The 19,059-nt window shown below is 41.2% G+C and overlaps 1 protein-coding gene across 4 annotated transcripts in view; it reads right to left on the minus strand.

Annotated features, from left to right (window-relative positions):
- Positions 1-19,059, minus strand: part of SNX13 (sorting nexin 13) — a 120,136-nt gene that overhangs the window by 40,379 nt on the left and 60,698 nt on the right. For 2 of the 4 annotated variants that reach the window (XM_075271417.1, XM_075271415.1), the window contains exons 5-12: positions 18,652-18,773; positions 15,439-15,560; positions 13,402-13,503; positions 11,514-11,602; positions 11,320-11,403; positions 9,512-9,650; positions 7,438-7,526; positions 2,192-2,291 (exon numbers count right to left, since the gene is read on the minus strand). In XM_075271417.1, coding sequence (XP_075127518.1) covers positions 2,192-2,291; positions 7,438-7,526; positions 9,512-9,650; positions 11,320-11,403; positions 11,514-11,602; positions 13,402-13,503; positions 15,439-15,560; positions 18,652-18,773 — 847 coding nt within the window. Of the gene's footprint in view, positions 1-2,191; positions 2,292-7,437; positions 7,527-9,511; positions 9,651-11,319; positions 11,404-11,513; positions 11,603-13,401; positions 13,507-15,438; positions 15,561-18,651; positions 18,774-19,059 lie in introns of all 4 variants that reach the window. The other 2 variants (XM_075271416.1, XM_075271414.1) reach the window with 1 other exon arrangement.

The raw sequence follows: 19,059 nt of genomic DNA on the forward strand, positions 1-19,059 counted from the left end.
GTGGGACCCCCACCAATCTAATAGAAACAGCCTATGCTAGGGCTAGCAATATCTATGGACAGAAGATAGCTTGCTTATGTGGGAAAACCACCCAAGTGAGAGCCTTGAACACTTGACTTTGCTCTGCGGAAAAATCGTGGGGTTTACAACACATGAGGCTCCGGCCTTAAAAGGTGAACAAGATCTGAATGGTTGAGGCAGCGTAATCTAGAGTATAGAGGAAGCACAAGAGGAGTCTTGAAAATGTCTGAGAGAGGGGCAAAGAAGGAGGTCCTCTGCGAACTGGAGGCTACTGGGAGGGGAGGTGTCAGGAGAGTAAATCAGATATTTATGGAGCAGACAGGTTGTGAATGACCTTAATAAAAATAAATAAATAAATAAAAGAATCATAAAATCACTAATTAAAAAATAAAAAATCATAAAAACAAAAACATAATTAATTTTAAAAGACTGACAGTGTTAAAGACCGAAACAAAAACAACGGCTGTCATGTTAAAAGAATACGTCAATGGGTATCTGCACAATCTGCAATGCACATAGAATAAGTAGTACAACCAAAGTCCTTTCCCTTCGGATATCTGTACCATATTTTGCTCCGCACAATCAATTGCTCAGGAAATAAAGCATGTCCATTTTAATGTTGACCTTCCTCCCCCACCTTCTCAATATTCATAGTCTGGTGGCCTTTGGGAAACAAACTATTTGCATCGCTCAACCATTCCCCTTAGGGTATTGATGAATACCGCCGACTCTCCTCATGTAATAACACTACAAAGTGCTAAGTTTTTAATATTTGGAAAAAAGAGGACAAATCAGCAGCTCGAAAATCCCTGCATACTCTGCAGGTTATGTCATTGGTTTGTTATTCTATGCAGTAACACAAAGTACCGCACTATAGTAGCCACATACACTGTACAAATATTGATATATTTCACAGCAAGAGATAATGTACACAGGGTTGGCTCTGGTCAGAACAAGAGTTACAGCAGTACATCAGATAAGATGACGCGTGGAACTAGTGCCGCAATAAAATCTACTAATACAACTGGCGTGTGGTTATCTTTCTTTAAGACTTCCTGGCTCTCTGGCATTCCTTTGCCCTATGGCATCACATACATATAATATGGGTAACCTTTCATAGAGTAGTGCTCAAGCAGTGGTTTTCAGTGACCTGATACCATAAACCTCTTAATCCAAGACATTTCATCCAATTACCAGCCAAGTCTATGAAGCCATTGTTACTGTCCCCTATTCGTCCTGGGGAACATGTGCGAGTATAAGAGCTGGGCGTCTTCTTATGAAGAGTGGCTTACAACATAATTCTCTGTATAATAAGACCATCTTATTAGGCATCTTACAATCATCATGCTCCTGTTGTAGATTTGCCATAATACAAATGCATTGTTATTTTAACTATACCATGAAAAAAAATGATTTTATAATAAGGTAGGGGGTTATCTTCAGTTAAAAAGGATGCACTAAGCTTCAGGCTGAAATTTTCAGGCTTTTCTCTTTCCATACACTGTTACATAGTCTATGTGATTTCCCTGTGCGCTCTTCTCGCCATCTACAATCTGATACTGTGCACAAGATGATCTGCTCTCCCTGAAGACTTGGATGTCTTCACCCACTTCTGCCATGTGCATCCTCTTCCCTCTCTGCAGCTGTTTGTAACAGTAAGATTAGGGGAGGGGTAGACACAAGAGCTGTCAGGTCTAAGTTTGACATATGTTTGAGGCAGCAGAACAATCTTCTATGCACAGTTACGCAGACTCTACAACAGCAAAAAAATTCTCAACATACTCTCCAGTCCAAATTTGAGAATTACCAGCAAGCTGAGGAGTGTATTTGCTGAGGTACCCATGTATAATACTCGCTGATGCCTCCTACCCCCTGGTGCCTCTGCACACCTGATGTCGGATCAGGCAGGACAGTATTCTTGGATCTACACTCAGTATAATGCTTTTAAATCATGTAATCACATAATCGCTATAACTATTGTACACACAATGCATTTCGTTGCTGATCAATTGTACCAAACTCCGAATCGTTAATAAAATCTTAGCAAGTACAAGCAGCTTTATTCATAGTTTACCTGCACTACTATAAAGTGCTATTAGGAGGATACAAACTTCCCTATTTACAAGGTTCATGTCAAGGAAAAAAATGAATTAAAGGATATTTCACTCACCCATAAAAAACTGTAGTGCAACATTGTGTACAAGAATTTTGTCCAGCGGGACTGTGCAAAGTTTTCCAAAGTTTGCAGCCAACTTCACAGTATCAACTTCCTGTAAGAAATGTATAACATGGTATCACGCTTGGAGGGTATTCACACAACATGATCACTACGTGCAACAAAGCAGACATGGGGCAATGTAAGATTTGCATGTCTACAGAGAAACATGTGAAACTCAGCAAGTTGCAGGAGCGATGGTGGAGAAACATATATAGAAACTTTAGCCAGAAGTGGTGCAAAACATCAAAAGCTACAGCAAGCCTTTGGGCAATACCCTTTAGATAACTGGGAAACTATGCAATATCATGACTTACAGAGCTAGAAAAACATGTCTGCTAGTGTGTAATGTTGTAATATTAGTCACAGTCTGGGGATAGGTGCGGGGCTGATGTTCTTCGCACAAAGCAGACGTGTTCTAATATTGCACAACCCCTTTAACCCCTTCCCGACATTCGCCGTAATAGTACGGCGCTGCTGGGAAGGGCTTCCCGCAAACCGCCGTACTATTACTGCGGATGCATGGTGCGCACACAGAAACTGTGTTCGCACCATACACAGCGGGTGACAGCCGTAATACACGGCTGACAATGCCCCGTAACACCCGCGGTCGGAACCGGGTCCGATCGCGGGTGTTAACCCCTGAGATGCCGGTGATCAACATGACCACCGGCACCTCCGGGGTTACAGTGTCATATGGTGCCGATCGGCACCTCCCGCGCCGGTTTCGGGGGGTGCCGGTGTTCGTAGGGGGCAGCCCGGGGTCTGATCAGTGACCCCGGTTCTGCCCCTTCACTTACCCCGTCCTCGCGCCTGGCCGATCCTGCCGTAAATGAAGCTGTCAGCCTGTGCGTCTACACAGGCTGACAGCTTCCTATACAATGCAATACACGTGTAACACGTGTATTGCAGTGTATATGTAGTGAAGCGGTGATCAGCCGATCACTGCTTCAATCCCCCATGGGGACAGAAAAAAAAAAGTTTGAAAAAAGTAAAAATAAAAAAGTTTAAATAAGTTTAAAATAAATTATAAATAAATAAAGCCCCAAAAATCCCTTTTTCCCCATATAAAATGTTTTATTATGTAAAATAAAGAAAAATGGAAAAAAACATTACATATTTGGTATCGCCGCGTCCGTAATAACCTGAACAATGAAATTAAAACATTATTTAACCCGAACGGCGAATGTCGTAAAAAAAAACCGTAGAAAACCGCACAAAATAATGATTATTCACCACCTTTCCCTTACAAAATGTTCAATAAAAAGTAATCAAATGATCAGATGAAAACCAAAATGGTACCAATAAAAAGAAGAGGTCTTCCCGCAAAAAATAAGCCCTCAACCAGCTCTGTCTAGCGAAAAATAAAAACGTTATGCCTTTCAGAAGATGGCGATGCAAAAACAATAGATTTTTTTCTTGAATTGAATTCTATTCTGCACAAATAGCAACGCATTAAAAAATCATATAAATGAGGTATCGCCGTAACCGTACCGACCCGCAGAATAAAGGTAACATGTTACTTATGCTGTACACTGCACGGGAAAAATAAAAATGCTAAAAAGCAATGCCAGAATTGATGTTTCCTTTTACATCTCACCCAGAAAGAGTTAATAAAATGTAGTCAATAAGTTACAGACCCCAAAATGGTGGCATTGCAAAGTACATCTAATACCGCAAACACCAAGCCCTCATATGGCCACATTGCCAGAAAATAAAAATAAAAATCTACCTTGTACAATGTGAAGACAAAAACCACAAAAGTCGCCAAATCATTAGGACATAAGTGGCTGCGACTAGAAGGAAATGTGTAAGCGGCGCGAGTGTTTTCAGGGGACACCCCCATATTTAGAGCTTATGAGAGATAATACACCAGCGCTGACCTCCCAGAATGCCCCTCTTCCCCGTCCGTGTCATAGGAGCTAGTGGGAAAATAGAATGGGATTTGGTGTGCCCAATTTACTCCGCACAGCTTACACATTCACTTCGGGGTTACTAATGCTCACTACAGCACTTGATAAATTCTTTGAGGGGTGCGGTTTTCAAAATGGGGTCACTTTCTAGAGGTTTCCACTGTTTTGACTCCTCAAGGGCTTTGTAAATGCGACATGGTTCCTGAAACTGATCACAGCCAGATCTGCCCTCTAAAAGCTCTTTGGCGCGCCTTCCCTCCTGCGTCTCACTGTGCGTCCATATATTAGTTTACACCCACAAGTGGGGTACTATGGTAGTCGGGAGAACTTGCCTAACAAATTGTGGGATGCGTTTTCTCCTTTAACCCCTTGTGAATGTGCAAATTCTAGGGCTAAACGAAAATATTAGTAAAATAAATTCAAATTTGAAAATTTCACCTCCATTTTGTATTAATTCCTGTTAAGCACTTATAGGGTTAAATTACTAGGTATATGTTGTTTTGGCTTATTTAAGGGGTGCAGTTTTGAAAATGGGGTGATTTATGGGGGGCTTTAATACAAGGGTCTTTCAAAACGCTTTCAGAACTGGATTAGGCCCTTTAAAAAATGGGTTTTGGAAATTTCTTGAAAATTTTGAATATTGTTGTTTCACTTGTAAATCTTATAACGTCCGTAAAAATTAAAAGGGTGACTAAAGTTTGATGCCGACATAAAGCAGAGATCTGGGACATGAGATTTATGATATAATTTTGGCGGTCTGACTATCTGTATGTAATGCACATCATTTCAAACTTTGTAAAATGCATATTTTTCAAAATTTCCACCAAATTTCCAATTTTTTCATAATTAAACACAAAACATATCAACCAAAATTTACCACTAACATGAAGTACAATGTGTTACGAAAAAACAATTTTAAAATCACTTTGGTAAGTTAAAGCGTTCCAAAGTTATTGCCACATAAAGTGACACATGTCAGTTTTGAAAAATCGAGCTTGGTCAGGAAGTCAAAAAGTGCCATCGGCGGGAAGGGGTTAAACATGAATGACCTAAGCTTAGGTTCGGATCTTATACTTAAACTGTAAGATCCGCACCTAAGAACCATTGAACCTCTGTAAGTTGTACAGAAGATGCAGGAGTCAGACTACCAGAAGTGTCCGACCTCCTCCTTGTTTAGATGGCCGTAATACTGACTCCTACCTGTTAAACATTGGTAGCTTTCCTATAGACAGGGCATCAATGGTTAAGTCTTAGAAAACTCCTTCAATATTGTATTATGCAGAAAATGCAGGCCCAGGAGAACACATAAGTACGGTGCGAGCTCTCTCTACTTCAACAATACTTATCATTTTTAAGTAAACAGTGGTCAGAAGGGTTACATTACATAAGCTTACATAATTCACAAAAAATGTCAAGTTAATGTGTTCTTAAAGGGGGGTGGGGCAACTCTTTAGACATATTTATTAGGAAAATGTAGAGATATTATCTGATGTTGCCTTAGAAACAATATCATTGTGTTACGTGGTATCCATAAAACAAGCAATAAAAAGTCCAATTATAAAATAATTTCTATGATGAAGATAGAATATAATAGGTGGTAGGTGAAATAAAAGACATTACAGTGCCAGAGAAAATACACTATTGCTACTTCTGTAAAGTCAGTAAACCCTTTACTCTAATCCTGGACAATTCCTACCAGACAACTAAACTAACAATTGTTTTGCAGTTTGCATGGTGCGGCCACCATTCACTGCATCATCCTAATGCAGCTGTCACGGTGTGTGGTCTTGCGGGTTGGGTTTTGCGTGTTGGAAAGTGGGGTTTTTTGCATAATTTTCTGTACTTAAAATTGTAGTATTATATATATATATATATATATATATATATATATATATATATATATATATATATATATATGTTAATAGAACACCCTGTCACGGTTTACGTTTCATTCCCAAAGTTTTACAAACGCCAAACATGCGGGGGGCTTTATATAGGACTGGCATTTCCTAATCCATTCCCCTGCTGGGGAAAGATGCGTCTGAATTATTAAGAGACTTCCAGCTCTTAATAATTCAGATTCGGTGCAGGAGGTCTTTTGCACCAGAAATGATGCAATACCTTAGAGTCTAAGGCTTAGACACATGGTATAACTCAAGCTATGAGTAAAGCACCCCTTCCCCAGACTGCCTTGGTCTCAGTCCTCTTAGTCTCGGGGGCAAGTAGGGCACAGAATCAAAAATATGGTGCACAAAAAATGGACACATAAAGATATGTCACATCCTTTGTTTTTTTGTTAGATCGATGGTGGTCAGTTATGACCATCAGAGGAGGAGACCTTAAAGGGGTTGGCCACTTTCAGACCAATATTGCGAAACAAATCTTATTGTTTGTACAATAAAAAGATATACAATTTTCCAATATACTTTCTGTATCAATTCCTCACGGTTTTCTAGATCTCTGCTTGCTGTCATTCACTCTGTTACTTCTAGTGGATAAAACTCTGACCATGGTCATGTGATTTACGGTCCATGGTCATGTGATTTACGGTCCATGGTCATGTGATGAGCACACAGGTGCACATCTGATTACCAGGCAGATGTCTGATTATTGTGGTGTGATTATAACGAGCGGCACCTGTGTGCTCATCACATGACCATGGACCGTAAATCACATGACCATGGACTGTCTATCACATGACCATGGACTGTAAATCACATGACTATGGTCAGAGTTTTATCCACTAGAAGTAACAGAGTGAATGTCAGCAAGCAGAGATCTAGAAAACTGTGAGGAATTGATACAGAAAGTATATTGGAAAATTGTACAACTTTTTATTATACAAACCATAACATTTGTCTCTCAATATTGGTCTGAACATGGACAACCCCTAATCACCCCTTCCTTCCCCTGTAAAGCTACCGTTCTCTGTTCTCCGTGGCTGAGGACTGGCAATTACAAACACTCCAGACCCTCACCACCTTGAAGTGATCATACTGGCACAACAACCATGCCCTGGTGATGAATGTGCCTTAAATGTAAGGATAAGTGTCCAAACCCTCGGGGCTTGATCGTCGGGTTCCTCAGTAATTTGGAGAAAGGGAGACTGAAAGCCTCACTGTGAATGGAGTGCCATGGGGCAGTCTCTGGGAGTGCCATGGACTATCAAACACTTATTCACTGTCCTTTGGATAAGGGATAAGTCTCCATAACGGCACAGAAACTGACACAGACCAAGCAGAATAAAGAGACCTATCTGAACAAGGGAACGTCAACATATAAACTTACTTTTCCAGACTGCAATCTCTGTATTCGGGTTTCACAGACTTTCTTTACAAACAGTAAACTGTTTATCTGGTTTTTTATAGTGTTGATGTCTAAAAGACAAAAGTACAATATGGAGGTTTCCAGGGTCACATTCGAGGCTGCATATGTTAATACATTCCTTATCTATGGAAACAGAACATTTCTCACAGTTCACAACAATAAAATACTCGTACATTTCTATCACTTCTTTAAATAAAAAAAAAAAAAATGGTTGTCATGGTGTCCTACATGTAAGGGGGTGTTCAAACTACCGTTGAAAATCTGTAATAATGGGGTCCATTTAAAAAATAATTAATAAATAGTGCGCATCATAACAGATGGTAAATGGAAGCGCAGAAAAAAAAAAACCTGACTGTATAACAGATGACTGTCTATTACCATCTATCATACATCCATTAGCTATAGACATCGATGTTAAAGTACCCCACATTATCTCCGCCAAAATACCAGACCAGTGATGGACGCCAACAGATCACAGCCTCAATCCAGTCTGAAACCCCATGTTGTGGAAATGCAGCTTTTTTTGTTACAGATTTTGCTACTTTTTCTGAGTCAATGGCTACAAAAAGAACGTCAAATATATAGAAAGATCTTATCCTTTGCTCAATCCACTTCTGTCTTTGGCTCAAAAAAAGCAGCACCAAAAAAAGTTACGTTCCTGCCATGTAGGGCCTCAGCTTAAATTTTTTTGCAATGTATTTTAATTCCTTAGTATCATGTGTACATGACCCTCTGGTATGAGAAGCCCATCACTCTAAGGGTTGGTTCACACTAGCGCTTGGATTCCGTCCAGAAGGAGTCCACATGGAAACCCCCCGACGGAATACAATTACAAGAACTGTGCAGTTAAGCACATGGACCCCATAGACTATAATGGGCTCCGTGTGCTTGCCGCGATGATGATTGGTGCAGGCAGTGCGCGGCAAGCACACGAAACCCATTATAGTCTATGGTGTGCTTAACTGCACAGTGCTTGTAATTGCAATTGTATTCTGCCCGGGGTGTCCATGCGGACTCCTTCCAGACAGAAGCCGAACGCTAATGTGAACTGTCTGCAAGTCTATTTTAAGACCCTTTTGAACCAATGATCAGAGAAATAAATGTTACAAGCTCGGACAGGTGTGAACACGCTCCTGATCACCTGGCAAATGAGCAAAGGCTTGTTTGTTGGGTGATCGATTGCTTAGGAGTGCATAAAACCGCCTGCTGGTTAGAAGAACATGGCTCTGTGTAAACTGCTAAGCTGCCAAACCGTATGGAGACAACTGACCAGAGAATGTCAAAAAATAGAGAAAGTGTTTCTGCAAATCCTGTCCCAAGCTAAAGACTACACAGACGTTACAGTAAACTAAAAAACTAATATAAAAATGATGAGGTAACGTTAAGAACAGGAACAAAGGGCATGTATGACATGGATGTGAGCACGACGTATAATCCTGAACCTAACAAACCGGTTTTATTTGTGATCTGGCAGAGGTAATAGCACATGTGAGGGATTACTGAGCGGCACTGACGACTTGTCACAGAATTCTGTAATTATTGCTATAGGCTTTATAGGAATACCGTCATGTCAGCTGTCACGTCTGCTTTACTAATAACTGATAATTCCCAAAATTGCTTTTTTATCTACATTTGTATGACAAAACAGTCATATCAAATATATAGTAATTTATATGTACTGACAAAGAAAACACAACTTCTCCCGCATAGTACAATGCCTAACACAGCCATGTCAAAAAAATGTATGACTGCTGAGTGGCAAAAAAAAAAAAAAATTAGTTGGAGAATAAATGGGGAACCTGCCAAGGTGATTTGGGACACTAAACAACTGAAAGGTCCTTATGGACTGGGGAATTAGCCACCGTTCACACGGGGCGCGGTATGGTGTATTTTGGTCCTGATTCTGAGGCGGGAAGCTCCATCCACACTCACAGCTTCAATAAAATGTGAATAGCTCAAAGATAGAGCAGATCCAGTGCCAAAAGTGCCTCAGAACAATATTGTCCCCAAATGTCAGCCTCGTTCTACTACTTACCATCTCCCACGGTATCTAATGATCGGAGATACTGTAATTCTTCAGCAGCTTTGTCTCTCACAGCTTCCAACTCGCCAATATTGTCACTTAATTTAATGACATTCATGAAGGCCTCATAATTGCAATTGGAATCACGAATCTGAGGGGACAAAAAGAACAGAATATTTCATCTGTCTCAAAGTTACACTTCTATTAGCATCTTGTACTGCAGTTGGGAGGACACCAGGGCTGAGGAGTCGGAGTTGTGGAGTCAGGGTTGTGGAGTCAGGGCCGTGGAGTCAGGGCCGTGGAGTCAGGGCCGTGGAGTCAGGGCCGTGGAGTCAGGGCCGTGGAGTCAGGGCCGTGGAGTCAGGGCCGTGGAGTCAGGGCCGTGGAGTCAGGGCCGTGGAGTCAGGGCCGTGGAGTCAGGGCCGTGGAGTCAGGGCCGTGGAGTCAGGGCCGTGGAGTCAGGGCCGTGGAGTCAGGGCCGTGGAGTCAGGGCCGTGGAGTCAGGGCCGTGGAGTCAGGGCCGTGGAGTCAGGGCCGTGGAGTCAGGGCCGTGGAGTCAGGGCCGTGGAGTCAGGGCCAGTTTTTATTGGTGTTGGAAAAAAAAAAAAAAAAGTTGTTGACTGACTATAAAATAAAATGATTAATTAATGATATAATTATTGATATTGTATAATTTGTTACATATTTACTGTCATAGGAGCTAAATCATTTCCAGAATGAGGAGATCTTCATGGCTTCTGTCTGACCATGGCTCTCGGCTTTTTATGAAGGTTGTGTAAAAATAAAAGTCGGCCAAACAGCCAAGTGTTGGAGGGGGAAAGCTGGAGGATTTAAGGAGTAGATCACCATTTTTCATTTATGTCTTAAAAGCGGACGGTGACATATCACTTTTTTATAATCTGTTTTTATTTTCTGATTGTAGATTTTTTTTAAAAAAAATTCTATTTTCTGTATATGATTACAGGGGCGGCTTCTCTTCGGCTCTGTTAACAGCATTTAATGATAGGCTTAAACATCAGTGTCATGGTGGCAGGAAGCAATAGTCTGGGGCCGGCGCATTGAGGTCTATGGGAGAGTTTTCTAGGCGCGCTCTGTGGAAGGGAGGGGGAGCAGATGTGCTGTATCATCATCTATTGTCAGTAGTGGATGTAATAATAGGTCACTATTGGTGTTATCTATAGAGGTGTTTTCTTCTATTGGGATCCTGCCTGTCTCATTTGTGATGTAAATGAGGTCACTGCTGCAATGAAAACCTTCGCAGAGTCTAAGGCTGCTATTAGACATATGAGACACAAATGAGAAGATATAGTATTTATAGCACAGTTTTAAAAGAGAGGTCATTTTTGATCTCTAAAAATGCCTAATATCAGGGGATAACAACACTCCTTGAGGAGTGGGGGCACCTTTGCAGGGGGCCCGATCATTATACTCGGGGGTCCGAAAAGACCTATATACCGACCGAGTATAATGATAGCAGCGGTAGCAGCTGTCACCGGGCCCCTAAAGTCCCGGGCCCTGTGGCAGCTGCCTCTGCTGCCTCCGTGGTAGTTACGCCACTGGAAGGGGCAGACAGACAACCAAACACCCCCTCCCCTTCCCCAGCATCTACTGCACCGAAAAACTCCGACCATTTTAAGTTTTGAAATTTTCCAGTAGCTGCTGTATTCCCCCCCCCCCTCCCCCCTCGGTTTATACTCGAGTCAATAAGTTTTCCCACTTTTTTGTGGTAGAATTAGGGGCCTCGGCTTATATTCGGGTCGGCTTATACTTGAGTATATACAGTACATATAAAATGAATGTAAATGTCCTGAGACGCTCACCATCCAAATGATATATTGATTAATATAATCAGGATCACTGAGCTGGTTTATTAAAGGAAGAAGAATTCCTCGTGAAAGGATTTCCTACAAGAAAAAGCAAATGGTGAATTGTCTGAACAACAGCCCAAAATTTATTAGCCAAGTCATATAGCAAACATTTTAGTTATTAAAAAAAACAAAACAAAAAACCTTACCCTCACAAAGTATCGCATGATCTTGTTCTGGAAGTCTCCAGGAGGTAGCAATAAATACAGTAAAACTTCACATAAATCCTTCAGGAACCCTGTAAACACAAACATACAATCGTACATGATACACATGAGAATACGTACTGTGGCCGCAGCTTTGACCTTATATATTATACCAAATGTATTATACCACATAAAGGTCATCACAGATTAGGAAATCTATAGTTACAGCAATAGGCAAGCTTTGGTAAGTATTGCATGTATCGTATTTTTCGGACTATAAGACTATATTCCTTGGAAAACGGGGGTGCGTCTTACAGTCCAAATGCAGCTGCTTTGGTGCGCTGCTGTGAGGACGATGAGGCAAGTTCAAGAGTAGATAAATACTGTACTTGTCTATGTACTTGTCTATGTACAGTAATATCTATCTACTCGTGAACTTCGATTAATTTACCTGCTGGCGATAGGTTATTCAACTGAATGGGTGGCATGTATTGCCACATTTACCCCAGCAGCAGCACTATGTTACAGTAACAGCAGATCACTGGGGGTTAAAGAAGAGAGATCCCATGCAAGCTTCTACTTAAATAGAGACGACTTCATTAGATAATCCCCTTTAATCTACAATCCTTTTAATGGCTGACCAAGACATTTGCATTAACAAGCACACAAAGCACAAAACAACAATAAAATAGTGATTTAGGAATAAATAACAACCACATATTACATGGGGATATTTAACCACTTAAAGACTGCGCCTATATTTTGTCTTTTGCGTTTCCGATTTTCCACCCCACAATCCAAGAGCCTGACTTTTTTTTCCAGCTCACATAGCAGCTTATTTTTAACAGGACAACACGTAGTTGGTAATGGCATCATTTAGTTTTCTGTGCATTGTACTAGAAAGATGGGAAATATTCACAACGGGGTTAAATCTGGTAAAAAATGCATTTCTTATGGGTTTAGTTTTTACAGTATTCACTGGGTGGTAGAATTTACCTAAATTCTGTGGGTCAGTATGATGTCAATGATACCAAATGTATATAGTATATTTATATATATTTTATTTTAAAATTTGGCCATTTAATTTTTCACTATAAATATTTTTAAATGCTGATTTTTTTTCACGTGATCTGGGAAAAAGGGTGATTCTTATTAGAGATGACCGAGTAGTATTCGTTCGAATATCGAATCCTATTATAGTCTATGGGAAAATAACGGGAATGTTGTTCCGGTTTCCATGGAAACCAAAGTTCGACACCCTGGATCCTCCAAGTTCCCGAAGTAGCCGGATGAGGAGCACGAGGAGGTTTTTGCATTGAATTCAATGGATTTTTCCCGCGTGGTATTCGACCGATACGAGTATTCGATTGAATAGTCGTATTCGATCAAATACTACTCGCTCATCTTTAATTCTTATATATTTTTAATACACTGCAAAATTTTATTTATTTATTTATTTTAATATTTGGTAATTGTTACAATATGGCAACCCCCATGGCACTGGCCCAGTTTAGATGCTGTGGTCAAATCTGATTGCAGCATCTAAACGGTTGACAGCCACATATGGCGAAAACAATCCATCATAAAGTCGGCACACCTTCCCCTTCATATGGAGAAAGTTCAGCTCTTGGCCCCTCTGCATATAAAGGTCTATTCACATGGAGGAGAACGGTGAAGAATTTGGTGTGGAATTTCAGCGCTAAAAACAAAACAAAAAAAAAAAAGCCTCCCATTCACTTCAATGGGTTCCTTTTTCCAGCGCTGAAGAACACCACATCAAATTCCTCACCATTTTCCGCCATGTGAATGGACCCGAAGCCCTCATGACCAATGACGTACATGTATATCATTGGTCGTTAAGTGGTTGAAAGATACAGAAGAATCAACCCACCTTCCTCATCTTTGGAAGAAGTACACACGAGGTCACGGCAGACAATTTTCTCCATTTCAACTTCAACCTCAAAAAAAGTATCTACAAATTCTTCTGCTGCGTCTGCTAGTAAAAACACAAATGAGGAAGAAAAAAGTGATTAACACATTGATGGGCTAAAGAAAGCAGCTAATTCAGCAGTAACAATATGCATGCCATGCAGTGTCCAATACGTAAGGTTCATGGGCCAATACAAAACCCTCACAATAAAACACGCAATTCACAATAGTAAAGTAATAGGAAACAAAAAGCAGAAAACCATTATCTGCTGACAATGTAATAAATCAATAGAAACCAAATGGAAAACTAATTAATAAAACATTCTCTAAATAGACTGCAGAAGAATAGTAAACCGCAGCAGCAATGTAGGAATGTAAAGACACTTACAAGGCAGCAAACGCTGTACAAATTTACATTGTGTGGCTGCAACTAGTTCTTTGCCCCCTGGGGAAGGGGCGGCTTTACAGAGCACATCAGTTATAACAAAAAGTCAAAAGCAACAGATTTGCTCTCAGGGTCAACTTACTTGGAACGCTAAGCGTAAGTTCTGCACTGGGCTGTGGGAAAATTATAGGATTTAAAGGGACATTCCAGGGATTTTTTTTTTTTTTTTGGCTCATTGGGGTGGGAATTCCTAACCTATACTATACTATACTATACTACCCATACTATGCTGTATGCTATGGTACATCTTTTGTGCACAGTCCTTTTTGGTGCCATCTTGGTGTTCCATGCCGCACTTGTCACTTTTACAAAACTGAGCAGAGCAGGGCCGAGACCAAAGCAGTGATGCATTGGCCCGACAAATTTACTATAGCTCATGCCAGAAAGCCAACGCAAGATATCAGAAATATACGCTAGTTCCTGGTTTCAATTCTGGTGCACTCCTATAAATCTGAATTATTAAGAGGCTGAAGCTTAATAATTCAGGCACAGTTACCGCCGGTAGGGGAATGGATTATATTGTCTGGTGATGGTTGTCCACTCACAGTGCCCTTATCTTACATTCACCTTCTTCAAAAAGTTATATGATCACCCTATAACTTTTCTATTCCCCAGCATGGTCTTCTGTGTACCAGGAGGTCCCTCTGCTCCATGCAGGTAATGAACATGGGTGCAGGGGTTTCGACCTCAGTGACTACCTTGCACAGCTTATAAAAACAAAACTAAACATTGGAGGGTCACTCCATGAAGGGTTCTCCAGCCATATTCTTCCACCCGACTTGTTATCTGGTATGGTGAGAACAGTTTCACATTGGGCAGTCAGGCTGCTGAGGCCTTCAGTCAGTATCGTAGAAAGATAATATACTAATTAAAAGGACTCAAGCAAGATCCGCCCTGGCAACCCAACTGCTCAGCATGAGACTTTCCATGCACAATGTCAGATCACGCAGACGATCCCTTTAAAGTGTACCTCAGTTGTTCAACAATGCCTCCTATACCTTCTTAAAGGATCTTCTCACTGATGCTAGATTTACACCAGAAATAGCTTGTTGTTCTGGTCCATCGAAGAACAGATAGGCGGAATGTGACAACAGTGGTTACATATGAGTCTGACAGACTCCATTATCTAAAATGGGATCAGTCAGGAGCGCACTGTTTAAAGCTGAACCTGCCAAACTAAACGTTGGACTTGCAGGACTTTTACTTCCGGCGACTTTTGGCACACACTGCGACAGGGTATCCAAATGGAGATTCCAATGCAGATGTGAACACAACCTAAAGTAAGTAATGCCTTATTTATAGGATGTGCCATCAGTTACTGATAGATGGGGATGGCCTTCCTAGACTCCTATTCTGGAGTCCTTTACAGCTCCCCCCCCCCCTGTGTAGGTAACTGCAACACAACCTGAGTCACCTGACCAGCGAGTATTGTTGTTCCCTGCCATGACATCACTGTACAGGAGCAATGCTGAAAGGATCTCCACCCACTTAATATATATGAGAGTGAGAAAGACATGGCCACCCATCTGCCATTTTTCAACACTGAACTGCTACCTTTCTTCTGCTCTTCTTTCTCTGCCATCCTCTGCTGAGCTTTTCTGAACACTCGGAGGTGGGTGGCAAAGTCATCTACCAATCGGGTGGTAAAATAAGGCTGCCAGTCAATTTCTTTAGACCTTATAAAAAGAGAAGGTACTTGATGACAACACACAATAGCTGGAAACACAAGAACAATAATGTCACATCATATAGGAATAGATCTATGTTACCCATTGCTACAATTCACATTTTACTGAAATGTATAATTATCAATGAAGGTGAAGTCAAAGAGAAAAAAAAAACCCAGTAAACAACCCGTCTGACCCAGACTTCAGCATCACACTATAAACATGTCATACATTATACACTGAAAGACATAGGGGCGATTTACTAGTAGCATCCTAGCAGACAGATGGCGGAGGCTCATGCTGAGTGTTAGATTGTATGACATTGATAAACATGATAAGACGCAATTCTCTTTCTTACGCAAACCCTTAGTTATTTGGCACAAAAAAATTTCGGTGCAATTTATAACAATTTGGAAGAATTTAAGAGTCCACTAGACACTTTGCATTAAACACTTTTTGTGCCTCACTAATCCGATTTGATGAGGTCCCAAATTGTGGAAACACAGTTTTTTTTTTTCAGATTTTGTTGCAGTTTTTTGAGTCAAAGCCAAGAATGGCTACAAAATGAAAGGGAAATATATATAGGAAGCTCTAATACTTCTCCCTTCTGCTCAATCCATTCCTGGATTTGGCTCAAAAACCGCAACAAAATCTGCAAAAAAAAAAAAAAAAAAGAAAAGCTACATTTTCATAACGTGGGACGTGGGACGTGGGCCTATTAAACATAACAGACCCAGCACAGGACACCAATAATTTAGGCACAAAGTGAGCCAGAATACAAGAGCCTTTAGCTTAGTAGTTATACATAGTATAGTAGCTCTGGAGGAAATGTGATTTAGTGGACATAATATACATATAATATTTAAAACATTATGTATTTCCATAAATCTATGAAATAGATATCTGTGCCAGGTTAAGGTGGATCTTAAAGGGATCCTATCATTGGATACCCTTTTTTTTCTGACTAACAAGTAGGAATAGCCAACCAGCTTACTGTGTGCTTATTGTGTAAGTGGCCACAAGAAAATGGTCGCTTACACAGCTTCCTGTGTAAGCAGCCATTTTCTTGTGGCCGCGGGCATGCGCAGTTGGCTCTGCCCGAGGCCCGATGGCACAGCTGACTGCGCATGCCTAGAAGATTGAAAACCCAGGACGGAAGAAGACACAAGGAGAGGGCGTTCCAGAAGAAGGTGGAGGCAGCACTGGAGAGTTGTCTCGCAGCATTGGGCACGCCCCCAGTGCTGCGAGAGAACTAATTTGCATACCGTAGAAAACCCGAATTTCTACCAAATGGCGGCGCTGAAAAGACATCTAAAGGTAGGAGAAGAATAGCCTTTCTTAAGGCTATTCCTACGTGGTAGTCAGAAAAAAAAGGTATCCAATGATAGGATAGGGTACTTTTAATAGTTATGCAAAGGAGTGCTGAAAGAGTTAAGGGAGTAAAAAAGCAATCAAGATCAATATTGATATACCAGATCAATCTGCATCCCATATATCTGAGAACATAACAGGGCACCTCATACAGGGTTAAAAGATATTCCATATGCCCGTAACACAGTTTTCTCGGTTTCCCGAGACTGTGGTGCATGGTGGGCTGGCATGTGTGGGTACGCAGGGTCATCTTCGACAGCCGCCTCTGTCCATAATTAAATGCTCATTAGGATCGGGATATTTTGGTGTGGTAATGGCTTTATGCTTTCAGATTTCTATGAAGCAATAGAACAGAATAACAGATGGGAAATTGTTTCCCTGGGCTCTAATAGATTTAACAGCAGTTTGCGTGTCTGACAACGCTCGGTCCAGGTCACATTAAGGTTTTATTTTTGCTTCCAAAAGAAGAAGCTAAAATGAGTTTACAATGACTCATCTTTCCCCGGCGTTGCAGAGCATGAAAGTAAAGCAAAGGAAAAAAGTAAAAGGTTCTAAAGTTTCAATATTCTAATAAACTTATTTTTATAACTCAGAAAGCTTTTGGATAACTGGTTTTAAAAATGAAATCCAAGCTGCCAACTATTAACATTAAATTACATTGATTGACCTCAGCAGCTTAAGGCAAGGGACCGGGACGTCACAGTCGGGCGAGGACTTCTGCTGCAAGAAGACAACGGAGCAGGACCAGACTATGCTGGGAAGCACTGGAGCACCGAGGACAGGTGAGTAATTTTTTCCTTTTTTTATTTTTTCCCCTTCACCTTCCCCAGCCTAATTCAGAAAAAAATATTTATCCTTGACAAACTCTTTAAGGGCTAGTTCACACAGGGCAAGAGGGGGCAGATTTTGACGCCGAATCCGCCCCCTCACAATAGAGATCTATGTAGACCACTAGCTTCTTTTTTCCATGAGTGGCATGTTGCCACGTCCGCCTCGCGACAGCACCCTCCGAACTAGGTCCATTCATTTGGGCCTACTCTGGAGCGGGAAGCCGCGGCAGTGCATTTTGGTCCTATTCGGACGCGGCTTCCCGCATCAAATTCAGGACCAAAACACGCGGTCCTGTGCCCCGTGTGAACTAGCCCTTAGGCTACGGACACTATGGAATTTCTATTAGGAGTGTTTCACTGGAATCTGCCGTGGCAAAAACTACCCCAAATTAGGTATTACCCGCAGCAATCTATGGATCTATCTTACAGCTTTCAGCATTTGCATTGTAAAGGATAAAAGACGCAGATGTAATGTGTCAATTATTGCTACAGGTTTTAAGTTTAAAATCTGCTGCAAAGGTCACTCTGCGCTATAGGTTTTATGTGGATAGGATTTGGGTAAATCTCATCCTCACTGGGTGCACGGCGACTTCCCTGCTGTGGGACTATTCCAGCTTTAGGATTTTTTTACATAAACTATAAAAGGACTATAAAATGATTTCCTTGTACCATCGGTCATCTGGGTCAGTGTAATAGTTGCTACCCTTTACTACATGAAAACACTAACAGTGACTACTCATTTAACACCTCTCCAATTGACCATAACTACATCCTTAGCCCCATAAAAGCTTCAAACCGTAAAATAAGAGTTCCTCCCCAGTCAGCGAAGAGCATAGGAAGAAACGTTGTGTGACCTTCTCTCAGTCGGAGCAGAGTACACGATAAAAGTGTTTACTTACCGGGTGGAAAATTGAACAAGTGCATTCTGAACAGTCTGCCTTATTTCAAGGAGAAATGATTCATCTTCGCTAAGTGTGTAATACCAATACTGGATATAGTCCCTCAAGGAAAACTGGATGACCTAGAACACAGAGAAAACCATTTTACAGGTCTGGAAAAATAATGAGCGCAGGAAGAAATGGAGTAATATATATTGTATGGCCACAGGTACAAGTAAGAGGCCGTGTGCCGCCAACGCTGGAAAAAGGGAGCGGGTAATACCATCACTAACACTGTCCACTAAGAGCAATTGTCCAGCTACCTGGATGGTGGGAAGGGCAACCAATAACCAGCCAATTCCTTTTAACATGGTGTGGTCACCCAACCTTGTGCTGGCCGCTGCGGCGAGTGAGGTTTACTCATTTGGA

Source organism: Leptodactylus fuscus, chromosome 4, assembly GCF_031893055.1.
Source record: "Leptodactylus fuscus isolate aLepFus1 chromosome 4, aLepFus1.hap2, whole genome shotgun sequence".
NCBI lineage: Eukaryota > Metazoa > Chordata > Amphibia > Anura > Leptodactylidae > Leptodactylus > Leptodactylus fuscus.